Raw genomic sequence first — 27,350 nt, 5'->3', positions numbered from 1 at the left:
AATGTCAGCTTGCTTCCTTATCCTTTGCCTCTTGCTTATAAAGACAGAGTGAAGAATGGGGAGCTGTGTAACTTCAACAATCAGTGTATTCACTGCTTTTCTGTAGCTTGAATTACCAAATTCAAGCTTCAAGCTGTCTTTTCCATCATAAAAACAAACAAACCAGCACCATCATTTTAGGCTTTCTCTGAGTTTTTTGATTTGTCAGTAACTTCAGATTCAGATTGTTAATATTGTTGACCTCCTTTCTACCCTCCACCTTTGACTTATTTTTCTAACTTACCTGTTCTAAGTTTGCTGATAGAGTAGGCAGATACCTCTCTCACAAGTTTAGGGTGTTTTGTTCTAGTGTGATTTGGTAAGGTCTTAGGTCTTGTGTTCTAATGCTCTAACTTTAGGATAGTAAAATTACTCTTGAGCTAAAATGTATGACTTTGTTAGTTAATAGAATTTGCATAGTTTTCTTCTCTTTTTACGGTTTGCCTGTGAGCGCTGTGCCCAACATCAAGGCTGGGTTTGTTTTTCTGTTAAACATCTTCTTGCTCTAGGCCTCAAACAGAAAACAGGGCCCAGGTATGTTATCTTGACACCATGTACCATAGATATATCACCATTATACTAATCCCTAGACGCTTTCTTCCTTTTGTCCCTTTCAAATTGTATACAAATCTAAATTTCCTCTTTGGCAACCACAGTTTTTTGCTTCCTCTGCATTTCCCTTCACTGAGGCATTTTGGAATCCCTGCAATGGGATGGCGTACACACGGCCCACTTAGCTCTTGTCTGACACATTGGCTTGGGAGCTGGTGGGCCTTGCCAGACGTTAGTCAAGAGGGAAGCACTAATTTGAGCAGATGTTCAACATCATCTGATGGGGATAAATAACACTGGTGTGTGTGACCTGTTACAAAGCTCAGTCCCCCAGGCCTCTGCCCTCCTGCCTTCCTCCTTGACACCAGTTCCACGCTTCGAGTCTCCAGCAATGGTTTTGGTGCTTTCGCTAATGCCACCCAAAGTAGGACTCTTCTCTTTGGGTAGGCAAAGCAAAGAATCACATCCCGCCTTTGTTTGCTAACTTTTTCCCAATTCTGTCTGACAGTCCCCACAGTGCAGGTCTGCTTTGGTGATTTTGGTGTGTGCTGCTTGTGCAAATGAAGGTGCCTTTGTTCTCAGTGTTGAACAATTGTAGTTTTACTCTCATTCTTGACATTGATTAATAACGGGGGGGGGGGGGGATGCCATTTTTGTCCCAGACTATCTCATACAGACTTTGCTTTTGCCAAGAAAAGAAAAACAAGTAACATTTGTATAACTTAAAAAGAACATGGTCTTTTGTAGATCGTTATCATTTTTAAGCAAAAATCTCTTTGAATTGGAATGGCATTTATCTAGGTAACTACAGTACTGTTATTCTCCATGGGACATATCCCATGGCTACTTTCATGCGATATATCATCGTATTGTTTTAAGCACCTTGTCGTGAAGCATGTATTCCATAACCAGAACAGTTATTTCAGATATTTCTTATCATATTTCCTTTCTAGAATTTGGGGAATTTAATACAGAATATTGAATGTGTCTGATTTGGTTTGTTTTGCTATTCTGTCAAAATGGGGTATTTTTGTTTAAAGTTCTTAAAGTATTGAGTTTGATATATGTTTAGGTAATTGCTTAAAAAACTAAATTTAAAAAATACATCATTGTGAACAGGCACGAATTGTGCAATATAGTAATTAAATCATCTGAAGGAGCTGAGAATTTTTCGTGGACATCTTGAAAGTGAGTTCCTTTCCCCACCCCACCCCACCCCTGCCACATGCACCCAGGTCTAATCCTCTGAATTATAACGTGGATAAGGTATGCAGCTAATGGGAAATGAGAAGTGGAAGGCGAATTTAATGGAGAAGCTGCTAAATGCATTTCCTCAGACTTGGATGCTCTGTTGATTTCTTATTGAAAAGTTCACATTTCCCAGTGGAGCCACAGAGGAGCATTATTTTAATCATGTAGACTAGTTTTCTTTCTTTGAAATTTTGCTTTTTAAATTTGATAGGTACCATTCTTTGTAGGTTACCTCATCTGCTTTCTCAAATTCATGACCTCTAAGAGAATGCCCACTGTTTCATTGGACTAGAATCTTATGGTCTCACCGATGATTTATTTAAAGAAGTGGTCAATGAACTGAGGCTCAGCTATCTTAGTTCAAATGGGATTTCCCCTTTACTTATCAACAGAGGAAGTGAATCAGATGTGCCCAAGGGGGCTTTGGGTAGATCTTTCAGCTCCTATGAGGTCACTTACTATGACCTCAGGGGCCTGTGTTCTTGGAAACACAGCAAACAGATTTAAGTAGGTAATTTCAATCAAGTCAGCTGGAATGCACTCATCCCCAGGTGATCAGCCATTAGGAACTCATTTCTCAGACATAGTTCTGTTAAGATCATTTTTGGATGGGATGTTTAAAAGTATTTAGAACAGCCTTCCCAAGGGGGTGTCCAGAGAATGACATGAAGTATTCTGTGCTCTCCAGTTTATAACTACTACACGGTAAAATGATAATACCTTGTATGTGGATAGTATTTAGACTTTCCCGAGTTCTTCCAATGTTTTGAGATAATGTAACTTGCATGTTAGAGAAGTACTTTTGCTTTTCTTTCAAACATACTTAAGTATTATAATTGGGAATAATTTCTAGTAATTTTAGATTGTCCCTTCCCTCCTCCAGATAACTTTTTTATTCCTAGCAAGGTGATCTTTATGGAGTGATCTATTTGGATGATACTTAGATAAATAGTTTACCTTAATTTCAATGTCAAGATAAAGATATGTTTTTAAAAATTAAAAGTGCTTATTCTATTTCATAGCATATCACATTCATAAAGTGACTTGTGATTGTTTCTGATGAAAAATAATTGACAAAATAAGTTTAGATTGAAGAATGTTTATTTTCTAAGCCTACTGCTTGTTAATGTTTAGGTTTTTAATAGTTCTTGTCCATTAGCACTAATCTGGGAAGCAAAAGTTCCCCCCCTTAATATATACATACACACACACACACACACACACACACACACACACAATGTGTATATACACATATTTGCACATACACTATAGTTTTTATGACTGGTGGATAGTTTATTTTTAAATAATAAGATAGTATTAAAAAGTGACCTCCACACTGTACACCTGAAGCTGATGTTGTATAATATTGTATGTCAACTATAAGTGAAGTCATGGGACGTGGAGTATAGTGTGGGAGTGGACTCAAGGGAATTGTAATAGATATGTATGATTTTTTGGGGGAAGGGGGGTGGCGGACTGGGGGAGGGGGGTTGTCACTTTGAGGGGTAAAAAGTATAACTATTGCACTGTGTTGTACAGCTGAAACTAATTCTAAAAAATGTATATTTCATAATAAAAAATAATTAAAAGATAAAAAATTTTTAAAAAAAAGAATGAAGAACAAGAAGAAAAAAAAAAGAAGTGGCCTCCAAATAGATCCCTTTTGCTAGCGTTTCAAAATTCCATAAAAGCTTTTCAGATTCCATACCTTGGTTTCTGTGCTTTTCATTGTTGGAACTTATAGTCTATGTCCTAAGATCCTGTGGTGTGATAGAGATGATAGAAGATTAAACTGGTGGATATGCTTATTTTTCCTTTGGTACCTCCATGATTTAGAGCTCCCGATGTTATTTTACCCGGTGGTATTAGAGAAACAATTTGTGATATTAATTAGCCATACTTGAACTTTACATATATCTCAAAATATGCATGACTGTATTAATTTCTATGGAGCCTTCCTATACTTCCCAGCCGTGTATGGCTATTTCAACCACTTAAAATTAAATAAAATTTCAAGTTAACTTCTTTAATCATACTAGCCACATTGCAAATGTTTAATAGTTACATGTGGCTAATGGCTACCATATTGGATAGCCCAGATACAGAACATTTCCATCATAGAACATACCATTGGACAGTATTGGACTGTATTGATCTGGAAATTTACTCTAACACTGTATGGAATTGTTTGATTTTTTAACTATTTCTGTTTTGGCATTTTTTACACAGTGATGAAGTAAAGGAATCCCAAAAATAGAATGTATATCCAAGCCTCCCTGCACTTCAGTTGTTTGTTTTTCTGTATATGTCTACATTCAATCTTTCAGCTCGTGTAGTCTCTGGTTCCATCATCTATCTATATATATATATCATCTATATATATCATCTATATATATACATATATATATCTTCATATATATATATGAAAGATATATATTTCATATATATATAAATATATATATTTTTCATATATATATATATCTTTCATATATATATATATATATATATATATACATCATCCAATATCTTGGCATTACTATCTAAGTGAGGCCTACACAAGAAATTAGCATCTTTGCTGCTACTTTTATGTAAAGTTATCACCCCTCTATAACAGTTTCATTGAAATATAATTGATATACCATAAAATTCACCCATTTTGGTGTTTTTATGGTGGTTCTTATTATTTAAAAGTTGTACAACCATCACCACTATGTAAATGCAGAACATTTTCAGCACCATAAAAAGAAACTTCATACCCATTAGCAGTCACTTCTATTTTCCCCTCCTCCCATCCCCTAGTAACCACTAATCTACTTTGTTTCTTTGGTTTTGCCTTTTCTGGACATTTCATATAAATAGAATCAGGTAACACGTAGCCTTTTGTGTCTGGCTTCTGTCACTTAGCATAATGTTTTCAAGATTCATCCATGTTGTATCAGTATACTTCATATTCCTTTCTAAGTCAAGTAATATTTCATTCTATGGCTCTATATTTTGTTTATCCGTTCATCAGTTGATGGATATTTAGGTTGTTTTTACTTTTAGCTATTATGAATATTGCTTCTATAACATACATGTGCAAGCTTTTGTGTGAACATGTGGTTTCAGTTCCCTTGAGTATATACCTAGAAGTGGACATTCTGGATCATATGGTAATTCTATGTTTAATATTTTAAGGAGCTGCCTGTTTACCTGGGTGGCTGTACCATTTTCCATCCTCACCAGCAGTGCATGAGAATTCCAATTTTACCACATCTTCACACCTCTTTTATTGTCTTTTTTATTATAGCCATCCAACTGGGTATGAAGCGGTATTTCACTGTGATTTGGATTTGCATTTTCCTAATAACTAATGATATTGAGCATCTTTTCATGTGCTTATTAAAAGAAATGTCTTTAAAGAAATTCTATTCAAGTCCACCCATTTTAAATTGGGTTTTCTTTTTATTATTAAATTGTAAGTGTTCCTTATATATTTGGCATTAGTTGCATACAGGTATCTAAGTTCTTTATCAAATACAGGACTTGCAAGTATTTTCTCCCACTCTGTAGGTTGTCTTCACTTTTTTTTATTGTGTCCTCTGAAGCACAAAGTTTTAATTTTCTATAACATCTCATGTATTTATTTATTTTTCTTTTGTTGTTTGTGTTTTTGGCATCATCGCTAAAAAGTAGTGCCTAATTCAAGGCCACAAAGATTTACTCCTATGTTTTCTTCCAAGAGTTTTATAATTTAACCTTTTACTTCTAGGTCTGTGATACACTTTGAGTTATTTTTTGTATGTGGAGTGATAATAGGGAATACAACTTCATTCTAATGGATGTGGATATCCAGTTGACTCAGTGCCATTTGTTGTAAAGACTGCTATTTTCCTGTTGAATTATCTTGCACCCTTATCATAAATCAGTTGACCATAAATGTAAGAGTTTATTTCTGAACTCTAAATTCTATTCCATTGATCTATATGCCTATCCTTATGCCAGTACCATGCAGTATTAACTGTAGCTTTGTAGTTTTGAAATTTGGAAGAGTCCTCCAACATTGTTCTTTTTTTTCTTTTTCATTATTAGTTTCAGATGTACAAAACTACATAGTGATTAGACATTTACACTCCTCACAAAGTGATAACCCCAACAAGTCTACCACCCCTCTAACACCATACATAGCTATTACAACACCATTGACTATATTCCCTATGCTGTACTTTACATTCCATGACTACATATTTTTTTCATTATAGTTGATATTCAATATTATTTTGTATTAGTTTCAGGTGTATATTACAGCATAGTGGTTCTTTATTCAATGTTGTATTTTTTATTCTTGGTCCCTTGCATTTCCATATGAATTATAGAATCAGCTTACCAATTTCTGTTACAAAAAAATAGACAGCTGGGATTTTGGTAGGGGTTACATTGAACCTGTAGGTCCATTTGAGGAGTATTTCTATCTTAATATTATGTATCCCAATCAATGAAAAGGAGATGATTTTTCCATTGATTTAGGTCATTTTTTATTTTTTTCAATGGTGTTACATGGTTTTCACTGTACATCTCTTATGCTTCTTTTGTTAAATTTATTCCTGTTCATTCTTTTTGTAATTATAATGTACTTGTAATTGGAATCTATTATAAGTGGAATTTTTTCCTTAATTTCATTTCAGAGTGCACTTTGCAAGTGTATAGGGATACAGCTGATTTTTGTACATTGATCTTTTCTCCTGCAGCCTTGGCTATACTTGTTTATTAGCTCTTACAGTTTTTTTGTGTAGATTCTCCTCCCTCCCTTTCCAAATCAATCTTTGCAATTGGTAATTCTCAAGAGCTTATAATGTACTGTGACTTAAAAGGAAAACTTTTTCTTTTTCTAGGAGTTGTGGCTGTAGGGTATATCAATGAAGCTATTGATGAAGGGAATCCTGTCAAAACTCTAGAAGGTCTGATGTTACCTACTGCAAAGATTAAAGATGTAGACCCAGACCCAGAGTATGCCCAGCACTACCAGGATGTTTTATACCTTGCTAAATCACAGAAACTCATGGTAAGTCTTAGTAGGTTTGTTTCTTTCAAATTTACAGGTTGGGTGAGGGAAAAGGTAGAAAGAAGGATTTTTTTAAACCATTTTTCCTAAAGCGTATGAGCTTCTCATAGAAGCAATCGCCTATGGATCAGAATGGAAGTATAATAATAGGGCGATGATTTTCCTGGCATCAAACATTAGGGGAAAGCCAGCTCCGAGCTGATTACTGCTTCTACTCTTGTACTAAAAACGCAGTTGTGGGTGAGTTCTTGTTCAGAGTCCAAGTTATTGGATATTTACTGAGCATGTACTAGGTGCGTAGTGCGATATATAGCATCTGGTAAGGGAAAGGAGATCCAAGGAACACATGATACCATTTGAATGTTCTCTGTCCTTATCCTCAGTGCTTAGAAATGTATTGAGGCAGTCGGCATTCTCATGTAGACTAGTTAAATAACAGTAGAGGCAAGCATATGGCAAAGTATCAAAATGAGGAGTGTACAGAATGATTCAGAGATGGTTGGGATTGTTGTGGATTAGAATCCTAAGAGAAGCTGGCATGGAGATAGAGTAGGAGCTGTGCCTGAAAGGTAAAAACGTGTTGGTTAGGTGGGTAGAAAGCAGGATGATACAGGCAGGTAATGGATACCAGCATTTGTTCTAGGCATAGGAGGAGACTGACCTGGCCAGAGTCCCACAAAGAGCAGAGGGTTTTATCTGGCTGTGGAGCTTGTACTGATATTATAAGGAGTCCACTGGCCACTAATTGGAAAGGTTCTGGAATAAGCAGTGAGGCTGTGTGACCTGTCATTTGAGAGTGAGAGTGATGCTACCTGGGACCTAGCCACTCATAGCTACCAAACAAACCCAGAAGGGGTGAACGTCTCCTCTGTATAGGTCTTTAAAACCCAGAAACTGCCTCATCTGAAACAGGAAACATAGCTTTGGTTAGAGCAAAAATTTATTCATCGGCTGCTGTTTGCCGAGCATGATATTAGGTGCTTTATGCATATTCTCACATAATCCTCACAACAGCCTTATGAACTATCGTTATTACCATTTCACAGATAATGAAACTAAGACAAAATTATCCAAAGTTACCCAAAAAGTAATTAGTTCTGTGAATATGCACCATTCTGTGTGATTCAGAAACACATATTATAGAACATTAAGACAGATGGAAAAGGATGTTTATTACAGCATTGTTTACAATAGCAAAAGACCAAAAACAACCGAAATGTCCATTAGGAGGGGGCTGGTTAAATGAATTGCAGTATATCCATACAGTGAAATACATAAAAGAAAATGCATGGATTTATATTAGACAATTTTTAATATGTATGCTGTTAAGTGAAAAAAGCAGGATTCCACATACATAAAAATGGGAGAAATATATGCATAAAATATTTCTGGAAGGTGAACTAGATAGAAGGCTGGCATAAATAGGAGACTTATTTTTCACTCTGTTTTTGTACTGTTCGGATTTTTAAAATTTTTACAGAGTGCATGCATGTATTACTTATGCAATGTTTCTAAACTTTCAGAAAACAGTGTAAACAACTTACAAAGGGCCAATTCCCCCAGTAACTTAGTCTAGTTTCTAGAACAGGACCTTCTGCTCCAATCTAAGTGTTCCCTTCAAAGCAACTACCTTCATCTCAAGTCATGAGAAATATTTTGGCAACATGAAGTCCCCAACAGCATACAGCAGTGGTTACCTCTGGGGAAGCTCATTGAGAAGTGAGGGAAGAAGATATACTTTTTAATCTTTTTAACTTTATGCCATGTATTACCTATGCAAAAAAAAAATTAATAAAAATTCACTCAAAGTAGAAAAAAAAAAAACAGTGTAAATTCTGTTTACTCCACACTCCTAAACTGCCTCATTAAAGGTGAATAAAACTGTTCCCGAAGGTGGGTGCTTCCAATAGGGATGACAGGAGCATGGCCTTACCCCCTCTGCTTTACAGATACCCTCGCAGAAATCTTCCACTGTGGGAGTGGGTGTTCTCCTATCTATTGTGAATGAACCTGAGGCTTGGGCTGAATGCCAGGCCTATGAGTGGGGGAATGAGACTCAATCCAAGCCTTGTGTTCCCACATCCCAGCGGGAGGAGAGTAGGAGACCCAGTTGATAAGGAGGAGTGGACCGCCTCCTGCTGTCCCCACTGATGTAGCTGTGGCCCTGGCACATAGCACACTCACCAGCATTGGAAGATACAAGTTACTTGTTTTGAAGACAAGGCACCATTCAAATCTTGGCCTTGCCACAAATTAACTAGGGATTTTAGTCAAGTCACAAAAATTTTCTATGCTTCAGTTTTGACATGTTGTAAAATAATACCTGTCTTACAGGACTATGGTGAGAATTCAATAATAATATATAATATAATAAATTAATATATTTTTGTATTGATATATAATGCATATCAACATATAATTATATATAATTACATTGATTATGACTATATATGAGTGTTAGAGTATTTAGCATGGAGTCTGACACCCAAAAAAAGTGCTTACATTATGTAGCTAGTGTTATTATGGGCACCTCTGACTGCCACACAGGTAAGGGGTGAGTGACATCTGTGTCACGAGGTCCTTACTAGACATAGGCCCAGCTCCATCCACAAACCAAAGTTGGAATCTTCTGTGTACAGTATAGAAATAGACCTGAGTTCCTCACTGCTCATAGCCACATGGGGGTCTCCCCTTGAGGTGAGCCTGACTCTACAAATTTTTCATAGGCAGGCAGTGGAGGTCCCCTCCAGAGCATTGCAATCTCAGGGCTCTAGATCAAGATGGAACTCCATAAAACCTCTCCAGGGAACCCAGAAGCCTTCTCCGAGTGCCCATACAGTGCCAGCTCTCTGCTGGGCCTTCTTCCTGAGTATGAAGGCAATAGCTTTACTAGTATAATTACAGCCTTAAAGATAAGCCTAGGGATCTGGGTTCTAGTTCAGGCATTAAACCACTTTTGGCCAATAAAATTAGGGTCTTGAACTATATTGGCAACAGCTGACAGATTTAAAACACTACAGTTCCAAGTTGTGAGTCTAATTTGGCTAAATTCCTTTTTTTTTTTTTTTTGTTAGCTGAGCCATCCTGCCACCTGTTGGCAGCTCAGCGGCTGCTCAGCTTGGGCCGGAACTCGAACCACTGTTGCTCAGAGCTCAAACTCTTGAGCAAGCTCGTAACCAACTGGGCCGCTCGGCCGGCCCTTAAATTTCTATTTTTAAACAGTTTTCTTTCTCTGGTCATTAATTTTGAAACTTTCTTTTCTCAGCCTGTTCTCTTCCCCTGAGGAGGGGAGGGGGGATGGGGGGGCAGGAATCTGATTCTGTTTATTTGGTGGGGTCTCTGTGTTCCTTTTTTTTTTTAAGATTTTATTGGGGAATTGGGGGAGGGGAACAGGCAAGTTGCTGTCCTTTGGTTCTTCAGTCTAGTTGTGGAGGATGTTGCTTCACTGGCCCATGTTGGTATTATCATTGCGCTCTTCCAGTGTGAGGCAGTTGCTCACCGGCCATTGGACAGCCACTCACCGTGGCTCTTGGCAGCTCACACCAGCTGCCGGCCGCTCATGCCGGCTGCCAGCCACTCACGGTAGCTTTCAGGCAGCCCACCTGCAGCCCCACTGCAGCCTACGCCGTCACCGGCGACTCACAGCAGCCCAGCTCCAGGTCAAGCTGTCATTCACCATCTTAGCTGTGGAGGGCGCAGAGTCACTTGCCCTCATGTGGGATCCGAACCAGGGCCCTGCTGTTCAGAGCCAGCGCTCCCAAGCCAACTCTTAACCAATGCACCACATGGCCGGCCCTCTGTGTTCCTTTTTTTTACCTCTGCTCTTTTGATATTGGGAAGTTTCCAGTTATGTTCAGCCTTGGAAAATAATAGAAGAAACTTATATTATTGGTATCGTCAGTATACAATAAAGCTTGTACCAAAGTACACAGCATTAAAGGTCTCCATGATAATATCTTCATAGAATGGACGCTCAGTTTTATCAAAGATTGATGACAGTGATGTAAGTTAGTGAAGATTCTTGGTCCTTGTTAATAGTATTTCAAGTATAACCTTCTGTAGGCACCAAATTCTTTTTATCTCTTGGGGAAAGTCTGGGTAATGGGTGTGTTGGCACATACTTAGCAGAGAACACTTGTTGTCTGTTCCCTGGAGGCAGTGAGTTTGTGAGCGATGTTAAAATTGAAAGCTTTGCTTGGAACATCTGAATGATACCTCCCAAAAGTTCTATTTTGCTACATGTATATTTGCTGCATAAAAATCAGGTGTGCTCTTAACAAGTAAATATTGTTGCATGTTTTCCCTGATAAAACTGTATTATAGTCGATGGTTTTATTTGCAGAAACAAATTCCTTCCACTGAAGTTTTCATCATCTTAAAACTTACTTTAGATTTGTTTCCCTTTCTTGCTTTAGTATTTACCTGAATTTCATTCTTCACATAACCACACACACATAGAAAAGGTCTTCACATGCATGTTTTTTTAACCTAAGTCAAATGAAATAGGAAACTCTACACATTCAAAAATATGCATATGAAATGGTTTTTTTATTGCCTTAATAGTCACTACAGAGTATATGGTCAATGCACATTTCTACAAACTTGAAGATTTATCTCAGCAATTCTTCATGCCCTTAACCACTAATATCCTTCCTGTTTAATTCCTAAACTAAGGGAAATTGACTCATTTACCTACAGGAACATAATGGGCATTTATAACAAAATGTCATTTCCCATTAAAAACTATGTTTAAGGAACAAAAATAATGGAGGCGTTATTTTAAACTTCTAAGTGACTTTAAAAGTATATTCTTAACTTAGCTTCCTTTTTTTTTTTACATGCCCAACCAAAAATGATATTGTCCCATGTCCCATGTCATACAAAGTACTTTGCTTTCTTAGTATGAATTCAATGAGCTTTCATGCTGTTAAGATGCTTTGGGATTTTATTCTTTCATTCATTGGGCCACATGATGTATAAAGCATGGAATTGGGCCCCACAGGCCCTGAGGAGACTTGGACTTGGGGTTGCCACCAGCAGCACAAAAAAGGGAGAAGATGAGCCCTTCCCTACTATACATGGTGCTTAAGTGTTTATGGAATTAACACTTGTGTATACATGAACTATACAAGTATATAAGTGCCATAATAAAAATACAAGAAAATGCTTTGAAAGTTCAGATTAGAAAAATGAATTCTAGCTTGAGAATCAGGGAATAGTCTTTTGAAGACTTCAAGAGATGGAAAGAATTAAGGCAAACATGTTAGAAATAGCTTTCCAGTTAGAGACAGGGGCAGAGAGAGAAGAAATCACATCACAGCAAAACAAGAATCTTGATGAGTGCCCATATCACAGACAAGGTTTATTGGGAAGTAAAATTAGAACATTAGCCCTGAATGCCAAAGTAAAGATTTATAATTTATTCCAAAGCAGTGGAGAGGCAATGGAGGTTTTTGAGCTGGGGGTTTTGAGTGATGCATTCAAACTGACATTTGAGCAAGAATAATCTGGTAGTGGCCCATGGAATGGAGGCTAGATAGGCTGGAGTAAAGAGACGGGTTGGAAGGCAAAGGTAGGACTAGGATGATGGATCCTAGTGAGACATATTACAAAGATAGAATCAGCTAATGAGGCAGCCACCAACATGAGAGGCTGAAGAATCAAAATTGGCACCAGGTACTGAAAACTGAGATCTTAGCTTCTCCCCATGCTGCACCTTGTCCCATTTTCCTTCAAGTCATCTAAAGTAGAAACTTCTAGAAGTAGGGAAGATGAAGGTGTAAAGAGCATGAAGGACCAGTCAGGCAAATTGTGTCAGTTGCCATTAAGAGAGTGGTGATATCTTTTCTCCTGCACTGATGTTCTTAAAATACTGATAAAGTTTTTCTAAATAGCTATTGCTTTTGTAATATTTTATTTTGAAGCACTATCTCTTAGGAACTCAAAAGTGGAGCTAGAAAATAGAGCTGCTTGCCCTTATGCGCATGTTATCCCAAGAATGTATGTTTTCACAAATATAATAGCTTTTCTTGTTCTCTAAGATGATCTCACTATTGTGAGGTAAACAGTGGAGTGATCTTTAATTTTTGACATTAGAAAATAAAGGATTGGATCTAGGCAACTATTCAGACTACCAAGGCACAAAGCTATGAGGTAGATTAAGTATAAACCATCAGTACTGTAGTAGTAGGTGGCATGGTGAATAATAAGTATAATATTACTTGGAGCAAAGCACATGGTAAAAATCATGAGAATGAGGAGACTTGCCTTAACATACCACATCCATCTATGATCGTATGCATTCAGTGTCCGAATGATGGCTGTGTAACAGTAGATGATGACCACAAATGGAATTAAGAATCCAAAGAATGCCAAGAAGATGAAGTAGTAGAGTTGGAAGGGAGATGAAGATTCGCATGTGTTGTGGACATCATGGCAGGTGGTAATGTCCTGCTGGACAAGATAATACTCCTGCTTCAGGATGAAAAACGGCAGCATGTATAAGAAAACTGTAGCCCACACTAATCCACACGTTACCAAGGCGTAGGTGCGCTTGGGCAGCCCCCGGTAAGTGAAAGGATGGACAACGGCTAGATAGCGACTGATGCTGATGCAGGTGATGAGCAGAATGGAACAGTACATGTTGCCATAAAAGATGATGGTAGTGGCCCGACACATGACCTCTCCAAATACCCAATTGTTCCCATTGAGATGATAAGCTATTTTAAAGGGCAGTATGGCACACAAAAGAAAGTCTGCAATCGCCAAGTTGATATAGAAGATGGTCACACAGATTGGTTTGGTCCTGAAGAAGAGCATCCACAGGGTCACTGCATTGGCTGGCACACCTACTGCGAACACCAGGATGTAGATGACGGGTATCAGTTTGGTACTTAAGGAGTTGCTCAGATATCCCATGGTGGCATTATTGACATACAGAGTTGCAACACTTCCTTCAGGGCACTTAATCTTTACAGTTATGGTTTCTGTCCAACCTTCTATGGCCGAAAGAGGGAACTCTTCAAAAGAATTGAGGGGGGCTCCACGAAAGGTCCTAATAGATAACATTGGCTCTGTTGATTTGTCTGAATCATTTTCCATACCTGTAATTAAAAAGAAGTATTAACATATGGTATTTTGCTGGCCCATATCTAAGGTTCAGAAGAAAATAAAACTAAATGTATTATGCTACATAATTTCTGTAGTTTTAAAATTTAGGATCATTTTTATTTTTAAAAAAATCATTATAGCTCAGGCAATCAACAGGCATATCATATGCTCCAGCATCTTGCTAGCCCATGCAGGGGCAAAATCTAGATAACATCTTCTTACATGTAAGTAATTTGTAATACTGTTGAAGGAAACAAAAATAGTCCATCAGATCATTATAGGCCAATGTTATATTGATTACAAACTGTATCAGCACTCAGACAATAGTTAACAGATTTAGGCGTTTGAGCAAATGTCAAGGAGAAGATAAATGTAAGGAAAGATGAGCAAGGTTCACAAAGAGATGGAATTAAATAGATGAATAAGATTCTGGTAAGTGTTAAATGGGCAAAGGCATACTGTGGGCGGGCATGGGACCCGGGAATGTCAGATAAGTTAACTCAACAAATGTTTATTAATTACTTGATTGCATAAATTTTTAAATAAACTCCATCCCTATTTTCAACTCTCAGATTAGTATTGGAAAAGATACACAAAAATGTATTGTCTTATGCTAATAAAGTGCATCTGAGAGATGAAGTTGAAAGATAAGGTTACAGCCAAATCTCTGAAGGGCCTTTAAACTGTCCTAAGAAATCATGTGTCCATTGATAGATGCAGGAATTGTACAATAAAAAATTATGAACAGAGGAATGAACGTGGTAGACAGCACAGTGATGCCCCAGAGATTCCACGTGCTAATGTAAGGAGCGCGTGAACATGTTGCCTTACATGGCAAAAGAGATTTTACAGATGTGATTAAGGATCTTGAGGTGGGGAGAATATCCTGGATTGTCCTGCTGGGCCAAGTTTAACCATAACAGTCCTTACAAGAGGGAGACAAGAGAGTCAGAGTCAAAGAGAGAGAGATTTGAAGATGCTGTGATGCTGGCTTTGAAGATGGAAGGAACCATGAACCAAGAAATGCAAGTAGCTTCTAGCAGCTGAAAAAGGCGAGAAAGCAGATTCTCCCCTAGAGCCTCCAGAATGAACAGGCTTGTGACCTCCAGAAATATAATGTTTTGTTTTAAGCCACTATGGTGATTTGTTATAGCAGCAATAGGAGGGCCGGCCGAGTGGCGCGATGGTTAAGAACTGGCTTGGGACGCCAGAGGGCCCCAGTTCGGATCCCACATATGAGGGCCAGTGACACTGCCCTCTACAAAAAAAAAACAAAAACAACTATAACTCAAAAAAAAAAAAGCAGCAATAGGAAACTGATATAACCATGATATGATTTGTGTTTAAGGTGACGTTGGTGATAGTGTAGAGAGTAGACTGAAAAGATGAGAAATTGGAGGGAGGCAAAGGGCCTGATTTGGAGTCTACAGTAATCTTTTAAACTCAAGATGGTGAGTTACAAAACTAGAGCAATGGCAGTGGAAAGGTAAAGATGAATACATGAGACTCTGATGGAGACTCAAAGGGCCTTGGCATCCAACTGGCCATGGAGGTGGTGTGGAAGAGGAAGGAGGAAAAATGACTTGGAGGTTTCTACTCTAGATGACTTGGAGGAGGAGGCTGGTCCACGGCACAGGGGGACAGCACGGGGAAAAAGCTAAGATCTCAGTTTTGAATATTCCTGAGTTTGAGCTGCTGATGGGATATTAGTGTGTAGAATGTCCCAGGGCAGGTTAGAAGACTTAGGTGTGGAGCCCAAATGAGAGGTACGGATTTTTTTAGTCTGCATAGAGACTGGAGTTTAATTTAGTAGGAGGGGTCCGATGGCCTAGGTAGAGATGTGAGGAAAAAAAAAACATCCAAAGGCAGATTTTAGGGGTAATGTAAATTTTAAGGGGAGAGGAAATGAGCAAAAATCAGAAGATGAAATTGATATGATGATCTGAGCAGTTGGAAATGGAAAAAAACACACAAAGGGATAGAAACACAACTGCATACTATAAATATTGGGCCTTACATGGCATGTTGATATTAATAATCCTAATTCTTGAAAGAGCAATTTCAAAAACAAAACAAACCTCAATACTCAAACCTGTTTATCATTATATAATTTTTCCATAAATTAATCTTTCACAAATGTAAAGAGTAGATTCTCTCAAATTTCTGTTACCTTAAGCAATGTTATGCTGAATTTAAACCCCATACTTACTGATTTAAAATGCCATTTCTCTGCCAATTCCCTTTCACATGACCTCTGAATTCATATATGTTGAATACTTGAGGTTAGTGCTTAGTTACATGGTTCTCATTCAAAGCCGGCTTCCCTTCCTGTTTTCTCCTCTGCTAGTTCACCCCTGGTAAATTGAAACCTCCCTCCTCACGCTGAGATTGCACAAACTGAATTCAGTATGTAACCCAGATGGAGAGTTCTGCCTGAACAAGCAGGGGCAGGGCGGTGCTCAGGTGTTGTTCCAGGGAAACTAGATTAAAGAAAAGGAAAGAAAAATCTGGGAAGTGGTGGTGGTTTGTGTCTATGTTTAGATGTGAATGTTGAGGCCTGTTGAGGCCTGTTGTGTGACACTTGAGTTGAGCCACACAAAAAGATCCTTCTGCTCACTTTTGCACTTTGGAAAATTCTTGTGTCTGACGTTCACCCAAAGAGACGTGCCTTTCCAGATAGGCACGAAGCTTGAAAATGGTGGCTGAAGAACATACTGTATGAGTTGTTTGCCTCAGGATCTGATAAGAGAGCTGTTGAAACCAAGCGTTTGTCAGTTTTCAGAAAATTCCTGTGGTTGAGCAAGACAAAATGGCTGTAAACATACTACACACTGACAGTGAAAAGGCCTTGATTCTTTTCCATGAGAATTCCAGCTGACCTGGTTTAGCTTGAAACCTTGCTTTAGCACCTGGTTTTCCTTAAGAATAGTGCTCACTGTTAAATTTCATTTTTTAAAAAAAATTTATTTGCATTCTTTATACAGGTGCCCATTCAACATAATGTTTCAAAAATGTTTTTCAACCTGGGCAAAGTCTTGGAGAGACGGTGGTCCACAGGGAACAGACTTCAGCCACTTCACGTTTCTCCCCCACCCCTACTGAAGAAAGAAAATTCACTGCCTTGTACCCAGTCGCCTTTGAATCCCCCACTTTTCACTTCCACCAAACCCCACCAGCATTTTGAAGGAACCACCTCCACAAACCTCGTTTCTTTTGCTATCCTGCTGCATTTTGGTTCATCCACTCCCAGAAATAGCACTTAATACTATTCATAAATCCCACATGTGCTACTATCCATAGGTTCCCTTAGCGCCCTCCTACAACCACATTTGGTGATGCCAACTGTCAATTTTAACAACATTCCTTTATAAAGGTTTGGGTCTTTTTTGTGTAATTTTGGGGTTTTTCCCCCCCTCGTTGTTCCTCTGCCCAGCTCTCCCACTCCTAATAATGTTGACTGGAGTGTGACCTAACAGTAAGCGTGGATACGGATCTATCCCTTATTGTTAATTTTGGAGCAAGCAGGAAGGTTCAGGTTAATGATGTGTTGAGTAAAATAGGAAACACATTAAGAGTTGAATAATAGTGTTTGGGAGACTTCATTTCTAAAATTTTAAAATCATACGTGGAGGTAGGGAGAACTCCTTCCTACCACTGAAAGTTTAAAAAAAGGCATTTCATTAAGAAACACTAATTTATTAGCATCATTGGTTATTAAAAGCAGACCACTCACTCTTTCTGGGAATATTCTGGTTCCCCCCACTTTATGCCTTATCAGAAGGTATAAATATATGATTTTTAAAATCTCTTTTAAAAGTGCTATCTTTGCTGAATGAGAGGAAATTCTTGCAAAACAAAAGCTTCTCACGAAGAAAATTGATTCTTGAATTAATTGTAGAGATCTAAAATCTTGACTGTGCCACAAATTTTTAAATATGAGTATAGAACACTTAGTCTTTGATAAGGTTTGAGTAGAGTGAACGAACTATAGCTATTTTCACTTCCATGATGCCATCTTTTAAAAACTAAGATCCAACTCTGCCTTTTGAGTTGCAATTTGAGTGAAATACCAAGAAAATAGATTCAGTTGACTCTTGTAACACAAGCCAGCACCTCCAGCCTACCCTGTAAGAAAAGAGCTTACCGCTTTGACAAAAAGTGGGCGACAGAAGCATTACTCCAGCAGCTGCAAAGATGAGGGCTTTCATCTCGATGACCTGAGTCCTGTTTCCCAAACGTTATCAAATGTATAAAATTAAGGAGCACGGCTTCACCTCAGTTCCACGTGTTAACAGCAAATGGAAACCTTGCTCTCTGTAGAACTGTGCTCTCTTCTGCTCTGCAGGCAGGAAACTTGCCCCGGTCCTCTTCAGGGAAAGGGTGTGACAGCACTTGTGTTTCAGTGTGCATGACTCAGGCTGAACCTCTGAGCACACTGCATTATCCCCGGAGAAGGTCATTTAACTCTTACCCACCTCTAACAAGCCATTCTGAATAGATGCTGGTAAACTCCTCCCAGTATACTATGTGCAGTGAAAGAATACAGATAGTGGACAGTCCTTTACAGAAGGAAGCTGAAAATAGATGCTGAGTAGCAGTTAGTTTTGACTCTGTCCCATATCTCATTTTACCTATTTTAAAAATGTGGTGCCAGAGTGTGATTTCTACTTAATAATTAGCTGTCAGAAATTATCCTTTCCTTTATCCCCCCAGCTATTTCAAATCTTAATTCGTAAACTCATTACATAATTACAAATTAAATCATGAAAAGTAAACATTTTTTATGAAGTTAAAATTAAGTGCTTAATAATACTTAGAAAATTCTTCATCAGTGTCACATTGATCGGAATTTGTCATCAGTGCCTGGCCAGAACTTGTTTTATGGTATTTTGTTTTGCTGAGCCATTCAATAGGGTCAGATAATCTGGGGGAGGAAAAAAGGGAGGGGGGGGGAATCACAACACTTATTTAAACTAAAATCATAATACAACATTGAATTGCAGAGGACTCCCTTTATTTCATGGGTGTTGGTGAGCAGGTCTACAATAAGCTTTTTTTTTTTAATTGTGGTAAAATACACATAACATAAAATTTACCATCTTAACCATTATTAAATGTTAACACATTAACACAACTCAGTAGTATTAAATACATTCACAGTGTTGTAACATATCAGTTTTTATGAGTAGTTATATTCTGGAGAATATGAGTTAATATGGAGGAAAAAAATACTGTACTACAACAGATTCTCCTATACTTAACAAAATTCAAGGTTAAATGCTAAGTCAGACAGCCCCACAGCCTGTGTCCTATAACATGAAGCAAGAATCAGGAAATTCAAATTTCGCATGAGACTTAAAGGCTTGAGGGACATGGAAGGAAGGAATTGATCTGTGTAAACTTTTCACATCTTGATTAAATTTCACCACACCAAGTTTCACAATCAAAAGTCAGCCTTCAATGCTTCAAACAACATAACATGTGGTAACTGACATAAAACACTATTTTATTGTAGAAATAATAACCAAAAAACCCCACAAAATGTTGAAGAGAGGGTACCGTTTTGTTTAATTAAAATTTTCTTGGAGCCATCTAAATTCAGGAATTTATGACTTGATTTGCATGTGGCCTAGTTTCTGTTCAGGTAATCCATTTGCAACTCATGTGTTGAACCTGGCTGTTTAGCTGGAGGTAGAGCCATGGCTATCCTGTAAATATAAAACTCCCAGCCTTCTGGTGAGCAATTGAAAAGATTAGTTACGTTGGTAGGATTTGGTTTTTTACTCTTGGTTTTGCATTTAACTATAGCAAATTCTTTAGTTCAATGAGTCATGATTTAAATTGTTGACTTGAATTTATTTGATTTGCAAAGTCTCTCTTCAATTTGGCTTATAAAACTAATACCGTCAGCTTGGAAATGGGATTGTAACTTCTCATCTGGGTAAAAGTTTGTATGGTGCATCTTCGACACTGACAAGTTATGAAGGAATTTGGTAAATACCCTTCAAAAAAACTGAGATGTACATCAATGAACTTATATGTTCATTGTTTTAGTTTTAGGCTGTACTTTGGGAGAGGGTTCGGGTTCTCTTTGGCCGTTGAAACAGAAAAAAATAGTTCCTGATGCCCTTTCTCTGTCTTCCTTCTCTAGTCTTCAACTTCTCATCCTACATTCCATTTGAATTGCCCCCATTCATTCTGCCAAGAAATGGAAAATCTTACTAACAGCTGACAGTTCTCATATGGCAGATCTAGCTGGAAATGATTGTAGAAGCAGGGGCCAAGCTTTCCGCAGTGATCTCCATTAGTCCAGATGTTGCAGGATGAAGTAACAGAGATTTTGTCTCATTTTCAGAGCCCTTTCCACATACATTATCTCATGTTAGTGTGTGAAGGAAATAGGTTTGAAGCCTGCCCTAGGAGCTGGAGAATGTTATTTCTCCTTCCTGCCTCGCAACCATCTTGAGTCCTAACTGATGAAACTGGCTCCAGTGAGCTACCTTCTGTCCATCACAATCTTGCTTTAGGATTTAGTACATGATGCTTATTCCTACACATGGAGTTTCGCATTTTTTAAAATGGAATGTCTTGTCTTCCCCAAAATTATTTAATTTTTACTGATAAAATTTACTTGTACTCTTGGACAAGTTTATACATTTTATATTTATATATTTGTAGCAAGATATAAGAAGCAACCAAAAAGTAAATACTAAAGATAATTCAGTACCTTTTCATTGCTATCACTTGCTTTTTGAAGCCGTTCTTAACTGCTTAAGTCTTTTCTCCCCCTGCAAATTCAATACCCCAACTTACTGTAAGTTCATCTCTTCTTGGCTATCTCTAGATTGTGTATTTACAGCTGATATTATCCTAATCACATATTATAATTATTTTTTTCTTTTTCTTTTTTTTTTAAGATTTTATTGGGGAGTTGGGGGAGGGAAACAGTGCTGGGCAGTCAGGGGAAGGGGAACAGACAAGTTGCTGTCCTTTTGTTCTTCAGTCTAGTTGTGGAGGATGTCGCTTCACTGGTGCATGTTGGTATTATCATTGTGCTGTTCCTGGGTGAAGCAGATCGGTCACTGGCCTCTGGATGGCTGCTCATGGCAGATCTTGGCAGCTCACACCGGCTGCTGGCCGCTCATGCTGGCTGCCAGCCACACACGGTAGCTTATGGCAAGGCCGCTGCAGCCTACTCCGTCGCCAGTGACTCAAGGCAGCCCAGCTCCAGGCCGAGCTGTTGTTCATCATCTTAACTGTAGAGGGCAGCAGTGTCACTGGACCCCATGTGGGATCCGAACCGGGGCCCTGCTGCTCAGAGCCGATGTCCCAAGCCAGCTCTTAACCAACGCGCCACTCGGCTGGCCTATAATTATTTTTTGATACAACTGTTTCTTACACTAAAGTGTTAGCTCTGTGAGGACAATCACTATGTTTATATTTGGGGTTTTTTGGTTTTATCTTTGTCTCGTATCTGATGTTGAGTGTCATTGTGTTTCCCTCAAATTTAAAGTATCCCATGGCCCTCTGGGGCCACCTTGGGAACCACAGTTATTCAGTGATTGGGGAGACAGTATTTGACAAAGGTAGCCAGAGAAGCTTTTTTTTTAGAGGAGGTTGAATTAAGGCCTGAATGATTAGAAAAAACCAACAGCCACGTAGCTGGGGAGAATGAGGAAATCTGAAGGAGGATGGTGTGAAGGCCTGGAACGGGGAGTAGAGGAATGTGAGGTTAAAGCCAGAGGGATCAGCAGGGTCAGATCATTAGATCACCACAGTCCATGGGAAGGGAGCATTTTCTCCTTCCAACTGCAGGGGAAACCTTTGGAGGAGTTGAAGCCAAAGAGCGTGTAATGAGATAAGTCATTTGAAGAGATTATCTGGTGGTTCTCTGTAGAGGACCAATGTGGTAGAGGACCAACTTGGAAGCAGCAAAAGCAAATAGGAGACCAATGCAGACTGTCCAGTTGAGAGATGATCGTGGGTTGGCTAAATGGGGTGAGAGTGGAGAACGGAGAAATGGTTGGATTGGGGGTCTAGTTCATTAGTAGCTTAGACAGTATATGGCAGTACTTGGTAGTTGCTAAATAAGAGCTGTGAGGATTATAATAAAATGACTCCTAAGAAGTAGTTACTAATTATGTTTCATCATCATTCACTGTTCTTTCTTTTATCCTATGACAATATTCCCAGGACTCTGTGAGTACTTCTAAAATCCTTTGGCTGGATGAGATACAGCATGCAGTCTATGAGGCCAACACGCACAAGGACAAAGCAAAACAATGTAAGCCCTCGCCTCCTTTTGCTGGCTCAGCTTGCCTTGCTTGTAACTGTTATGCTTCTAATTTTTATTTTAATTCATAATTTTTTTAAAGATTATGCAATTTTTAATTTCTGAAAAGACTTCGACTCTCTTACCCATTTTAATTCCTGAATGCACGTTTATACAATAAGATCCATTGGTTACACTACTTTCGATGATTCGATGCTATCTCCAGCAAATTCTGAGAATGTTGCTGAACAAAATCCAGGAAGCAAAAATGGTTTCTAAACTCTCACACTGATAGTTGAATCAAGTCCTTTTTTATCTTAATCCTTAAGGAACTAACCCACTTCTGCTTAATGAATGCCCATCCTCCTTCCAAGCCCATCATTGTGTTAGTCAGGGTTTTCCAGAGAAATGAACTACATTTTTTTTTCTGGAAAAAAACAGAACTAGATAGATAGATAGATAGATAGATAGATGATAGATAGATCTGTTTCTCTGGAAAGTATCTAGTATATGTACTGTCTGTCTAACACACACATATATATGGAGAGAGAAAGAGAGAGATTTATTTTGAGGAACTGGCTTATGCAATTGTGGAGAGGCTGGCAAGTCCAGAATCTGTAGGGAGGCCAGTAGAGGCAAGGTGGCAGCACTTAGTCACCAGAAGACAAGTGGATGGAATTACTACAATGGACAGCAGAGTCAAAACCGTAATCAGAATAATCTGATTCACAGACAACTATGGAATTGGCTAATTGAACATGGTGTTCCTAGAAGTGAAAAAGACAGTCTACTAAATTCTTACTTGATTTGTACAAGTAGGAAGAAGAATTCTAGGTCAAGTGAGTAGAAGTGTAACTTGAATCATAAAAACAGAAAGTCACGGCCTCTCAAACAATTCCCAGACTTGAGCCAGTTTACAGACCCAGGACGCCTTGAATAAAGGGGAGGCCGAGTAGGCTCCTTGAGAAAGGACACTGCTACACCATCAAAATTGTATACTGTTCATCTTTCTCCCAGGCTTCCCCCAAAGAGGCCTACGGCCTTTTACCATGATGACTGTCCTGGGGGGGAAAGAAGTTTCCAGACTATTCAGGGATTACTAGACCATGGTTCTGAGCTGACAATAATTCCAGGAGACCCAAAACTTCACTGTGGTCCCCCAGTCAGAGTAGTGGCTTATGGAAGTTAGGCAGTCAATGGAGTTTTCCGCTCAGGCCTGTCTCACAGTGGGCCTGGTGGGTCCTCAAACCCACCCTGGGGTTCCCACCCCCACCCCCACCCCCCTTGTCCAATGCATAACTAGAATTGACATACTCAGCCACTGGCAGAATCCCCACATTGGCTCAAATGAGATTTTTTTTTTAATTTTATTCTAATCCTCTATTTTCATAAAGAAATAGTATGAAAATTCACATGGCAACCTAAAATAGCTTCAAGATTGATTTATGCTCTCCATAGTTGAATAACCTACGTAAATTAAAATAAGATTCCTAAAAGTGTAGTTCATTAACCTGTCCATTCATGGCATAACTAGAATCTATCCTGTTCTATCAGCTCATAGGTTGCCGTGGAGATGCCTTAGTCTTGCTCCAGAAATGTGGTTTTAAACTTTGAAGCATCTGTGAAGAACGTCTGGTTTTTATTTCCTTAGCCTGGAAAAATATGTGTATTTCTCCAACCTGAACTTTTATACTCTTAGGATCTTTGAAGTCTTTCTGTTCTAGCACTCTAATCCTTAAGAAAAATAAAATAAAATTGGGAAATGTACATAAGATATTTAAATTTAGATACGAAACTGAAGGCAACTGTAGTTTGAAGAAAGACTTCTCAAGAAATTAGACTGTGATACAGCACTCTAATAGCTGAAAAGGGTTACAATTTATCTCTTCAAAATCAAACCAGTTTAGAAGTTATTTTATTCCTTTCATTCTGTGTTTTTCTTACATTTGGCCAGCAAATGTTAAGTGGATTCTGTTTTTTATACTGAGACTCATGATTCTATGGACTATGAAAGTAAGGTTTTCTCAAATGTGCGATTTTTTTACTCCACACTTGCACATTTAAAATGCTATCTTCTACCTCTGTCCTGTCCCTCAAAAGAGTTGATATAGGTTCTGCTATGCTATCTAACAACAAAAAGATGTTCTGAAAGAAAAAAAAGAAAAAAAAAAGGATGTGTATTCTGATACTGAGATGAGCAGTTTCCAGTTTCTCAACAGGAATTTAATCCTTTAAAAGCATCCTGCATCCTTTGAAGACTTGAAACAGATTCTGGTCACATGTTTTAGGCATCAAACCCACTCCCACATAATTTGATAAAAGAAAATGTGTTGGCTCATATATTTTACCACAGGCAAGATTTAAGAGGGCAGAGGAACTCAGGTCTCCTTCACGTTGGCCACAATGTTCATTTGCACTGCAGCATCTTGCTGTCTTATAGTAGGTTTGTCTCTACTTTTGACTCCTCAGAGCAATGTTTCTCAGCCTTTTTCCATTATTGCACCCTCAAGAATCTTTCTAAACGTGATTTTCCCTAATTGGTCCTCACCATGAAATTTTAGTACCACAGGTACATTGTATATCTCTTTATGTACCATATGTAGATCTGTGCTTTATACATAAAAAGATTTTTTACCCCCTTCCCCCAAGAACCAATTTTTGTGCTATTGGGGGTTATATAACCTCTTTTGAGAATGCATGCCTTAGAGAAAGTTTGCTGGTATATATGGCTTAAGATTTAAAGCAAACATGTTTTTGGATCTCTTAGATGATTTATGGGAGGTCTCTTGTTTCTTAGCAGAAATGTACCTGATTTTATAGAGACCCATTTATATGACATCCTCAGCTATCTGGAACTTAACCACAACCCACCTTGAGACTTTATAGTTCTATGCACATGTGAACATAATTTAACAGTACGCCATTTAGCACTTGTATGGTAGAGTTTGACATGCACGCGTGTGTGTGCGTGTTCGTGTGTGTGTGTGTGTTTAAAAAAAGAACTATCCATCTCTTCCTTCTTTTTTCAAGATCTTTTTTTATCTAGAAAGTATTTTATACTAGTTTCTTCCATTTTTTGTTCTACATTTCTAACTCAGTGCATTTATAGGTTGTGAAACCAGGTCCATTGGTTGGGCCAGAATATTCTTACCTGTAACTAAAGTGAATAATAAAGAACTCACCATGTTAACTTCAGGCAACCAGGAGTTCACTGTAGTTTTATTTATGGGGAGAGGCAGAAATTTGAAATGGGATCAAATGCTTCATAGGTCTAATTTGGTTCCAGAATTAAAATTCTGGACTCCAATGCCCATATCCATCAGCTGTACCTACTGCTTTCTAGAACATTCATTTTGGTTGCTAATGACAATCCTGGAAGTATGCTAGTACTATACAGGAGAATATCAGGAGTTCCATAGCTTTAAGCATTTTTCTTGTTCTAAAATAAATAAATGTCTTTGTAAAACGGGCTCTAAAACACTAATTAATGACCTGTGTAAGAGCTGTATATCTATTATTGGTGTGCATTCACCCCATTTCATAGATTATCACAGTGAGCAAAATGTAGCGACTTAATACCACACAAGAGTAACCAGGAAATACTGTGATTTTTAATAAACTGCTTCTGTGGGATCTTATTCTTAAAGCCTAAACTAGTAGGTAAGTCGGTGACTATCTCTCAGGCATATGTGGTACATACTCTCAAAGGGTAAAAAGGTTTGATACTAGTGCATTCCTAAAAGGTTGAATTATATTTTTGCATGCTGCTAGGGTAAGTAGAAAATAATCATTAACATAAAAAACTTTTTTTTTTCATTACCCAGGGGTTACACTGGTCGTTGATGTTAATCAGTGTTTGGAGAAAGAAAACACAAATGATATTTTGTCTGTTTTGAAGTCTTCTGTTTGTAATACAAATGACATACTCCCTGAATGTGCTGACAGGTACTATGATGCCCTGGCAAAGAAAAAAGAGCAAAAATCTACAAGTGGTAAGCATTTTCATCACTTAGCACAAATTTAATATCATTTTGAATATGGTGATTTCTGAGGTGTTGTATTTTCTTAATTTTAAGACAAATAATTGCTTTCAAATGAACACTTCTAAAATGATTTTTATCATTTATGGCAAAGGAAATTTTTTAGGTGTTTCTTTTCTTCTTTGCTTTTTGGAAAGTTGTCATTAACTTGGTGGCTATGCGGGGGTGACATCATAGATTTTGTGAGAAAATTTAAGTATTCTGGACATTTCATATAAATGGAATCATCATACTGTGTCTGGCTTCTTTCACTTAGCATAACGCTTTCAAAGTTCATCCATGTTGTAATATCAATTGCTGGAATTTGGATTTTCCCCCCACTTTGGGCTATTCTGAATAATGCTTCCATGAACATTTGCGTCCAAGTTTTTGCATGGACATATTTTCATACAGTTGATTTTTGTGTATTGATCTTGTATTCTGCAACCTTGCTGAACTCATTTATGCTAATAGGCTTTTAGTGGATTCCTTGAGCCACTACCTGTTTTTGTAAATCAAGTTTTATAGGAACCCAGCCACACTTGTTAATTTATATATTTTCTATGGCTGCTTTCATGAGGCAGTAACAGAGCTGAGTAGTTAGTTGTATCAGAGACATGGAGTTCACAAAGCTGAAAACATTTACTCTCTGGCCCGTCACAGAGAAAGTTTGCCAACCTCTGTTCTAGAAGGAAGAGTAAACACTTTCTAGGCAATAAAAGACTGATTTCCAACCTCAGATAGAACTATGAACATTGTTTTGGGGGTAAATAGGATGATTTATTCTCATCTGTTTCTCCTGTGAGTCTAGGATGTCTGTTCTTTCCCAAACTGAAGTGTCCACTCTTAGGTGGATCACCAACCCATACAGCTCAGCTTTAGCTCTTATATATAGGCATAATTTTGTCTGGAAGGCATCTAGAAAATATGCCTCCTTTCAGAATGCTCACTACCTCTTAACTAACTGGAAGCTTTCTCTTTTATGGCTTTTTAATTAGTCTTTCCCTTACGTAACAAACCAACTACATTTCTTAGGAAAAATACTCGGACTGCGAGCTAGAGACTC

The 27,350-nt window shown here is 38.2% G+C and overlaps 2 protein-coding genes across 2 annotated transcripts in view; one reads left to right on the top strand and one right to left on the bottom strand.

The window, feature by feature from the left end:
* Positions 1–27,350, top strand: part of IQGAP2 (IQ motif containing GTPase activating protein 2) — a 325,198-nt gene that overhangs the window by 210,398 nt on the left and 87,450 nt on the right. The window contains exons 13-15 of the mRNA XM_019641003.1: positions 6,714–6,883; positions 22,187–22,277; positions 26,090–26,257. Coding sequence (XP_019496548.1) covers positions 6,714–6,883; positions 22,187–22,277; positions 26,090–26,257 — 429 coding nt within the window. The remainder of the gene's footprint in view (positions 1–6,713; positions 6,884–22,186; positions 22,278–26,089; positions 26,258–27,350) is intronic.
* On the bottom strand, positions 11,785–18,717 carry F2RL2 (coagulation factor II thrombin receptor like 2). The gene is made up of 2 exons (XM_019641073.1): positions 18,138–18,717; positions 11,785–13,986 (listed from the first exon to the last, which is right to left on the bottom strand). The coding sequence occupies exons 1-2, from the start codon at positions 18,199–18,201 to the stop codon at positions 12,920–12,922; spliced, it is 1,131 nt and encodes a 376-aa protein (XP_019496618.1). The 5' UTR covers positions 18,202–18,717; the 3' UTR covers positions 11,785–12,919.

The sequence above is a fragment of the Hipposideros armiger genome, unplaced genomic scaffold, assembly GCF_001890085.2.
Source record: "Hipposideros armiger isolate ML-2016 unplaced genomic scaffold, ASM189008v1 scaffold_55, whole genome shotgun sequence".
NCBI classification, from domain to species: domain Eukaryota; kingdom Metazoa; phylum Chordata; class Mammalia; order Chiroptera; family Hipposideridae; genus Hipposideros; species Hipposideros armiger.
Note: the sequence above shows the minus strand (reverse complement) of the source record. Positions and strands in the feature narration are given on the sequence as shown.

Excerpts from the sequence above, each read along its gene's own strand:
- F2RL2 (XM_019641073.1), bottom strand. The coding sequence starts at position 18,201 with ATGAAAGCCCTCATCTTTGCAGCTGCTGGAGTAATGCTTCTGTCGCCC. Across the intron at positions 13,987-18,137 it reads GCCCACTTTTTGTCAAAGCG|GTATGGAAAATGATTCAGAC; the intron begins GTAAGCTCTTTT and ends TTTTAATTACAG.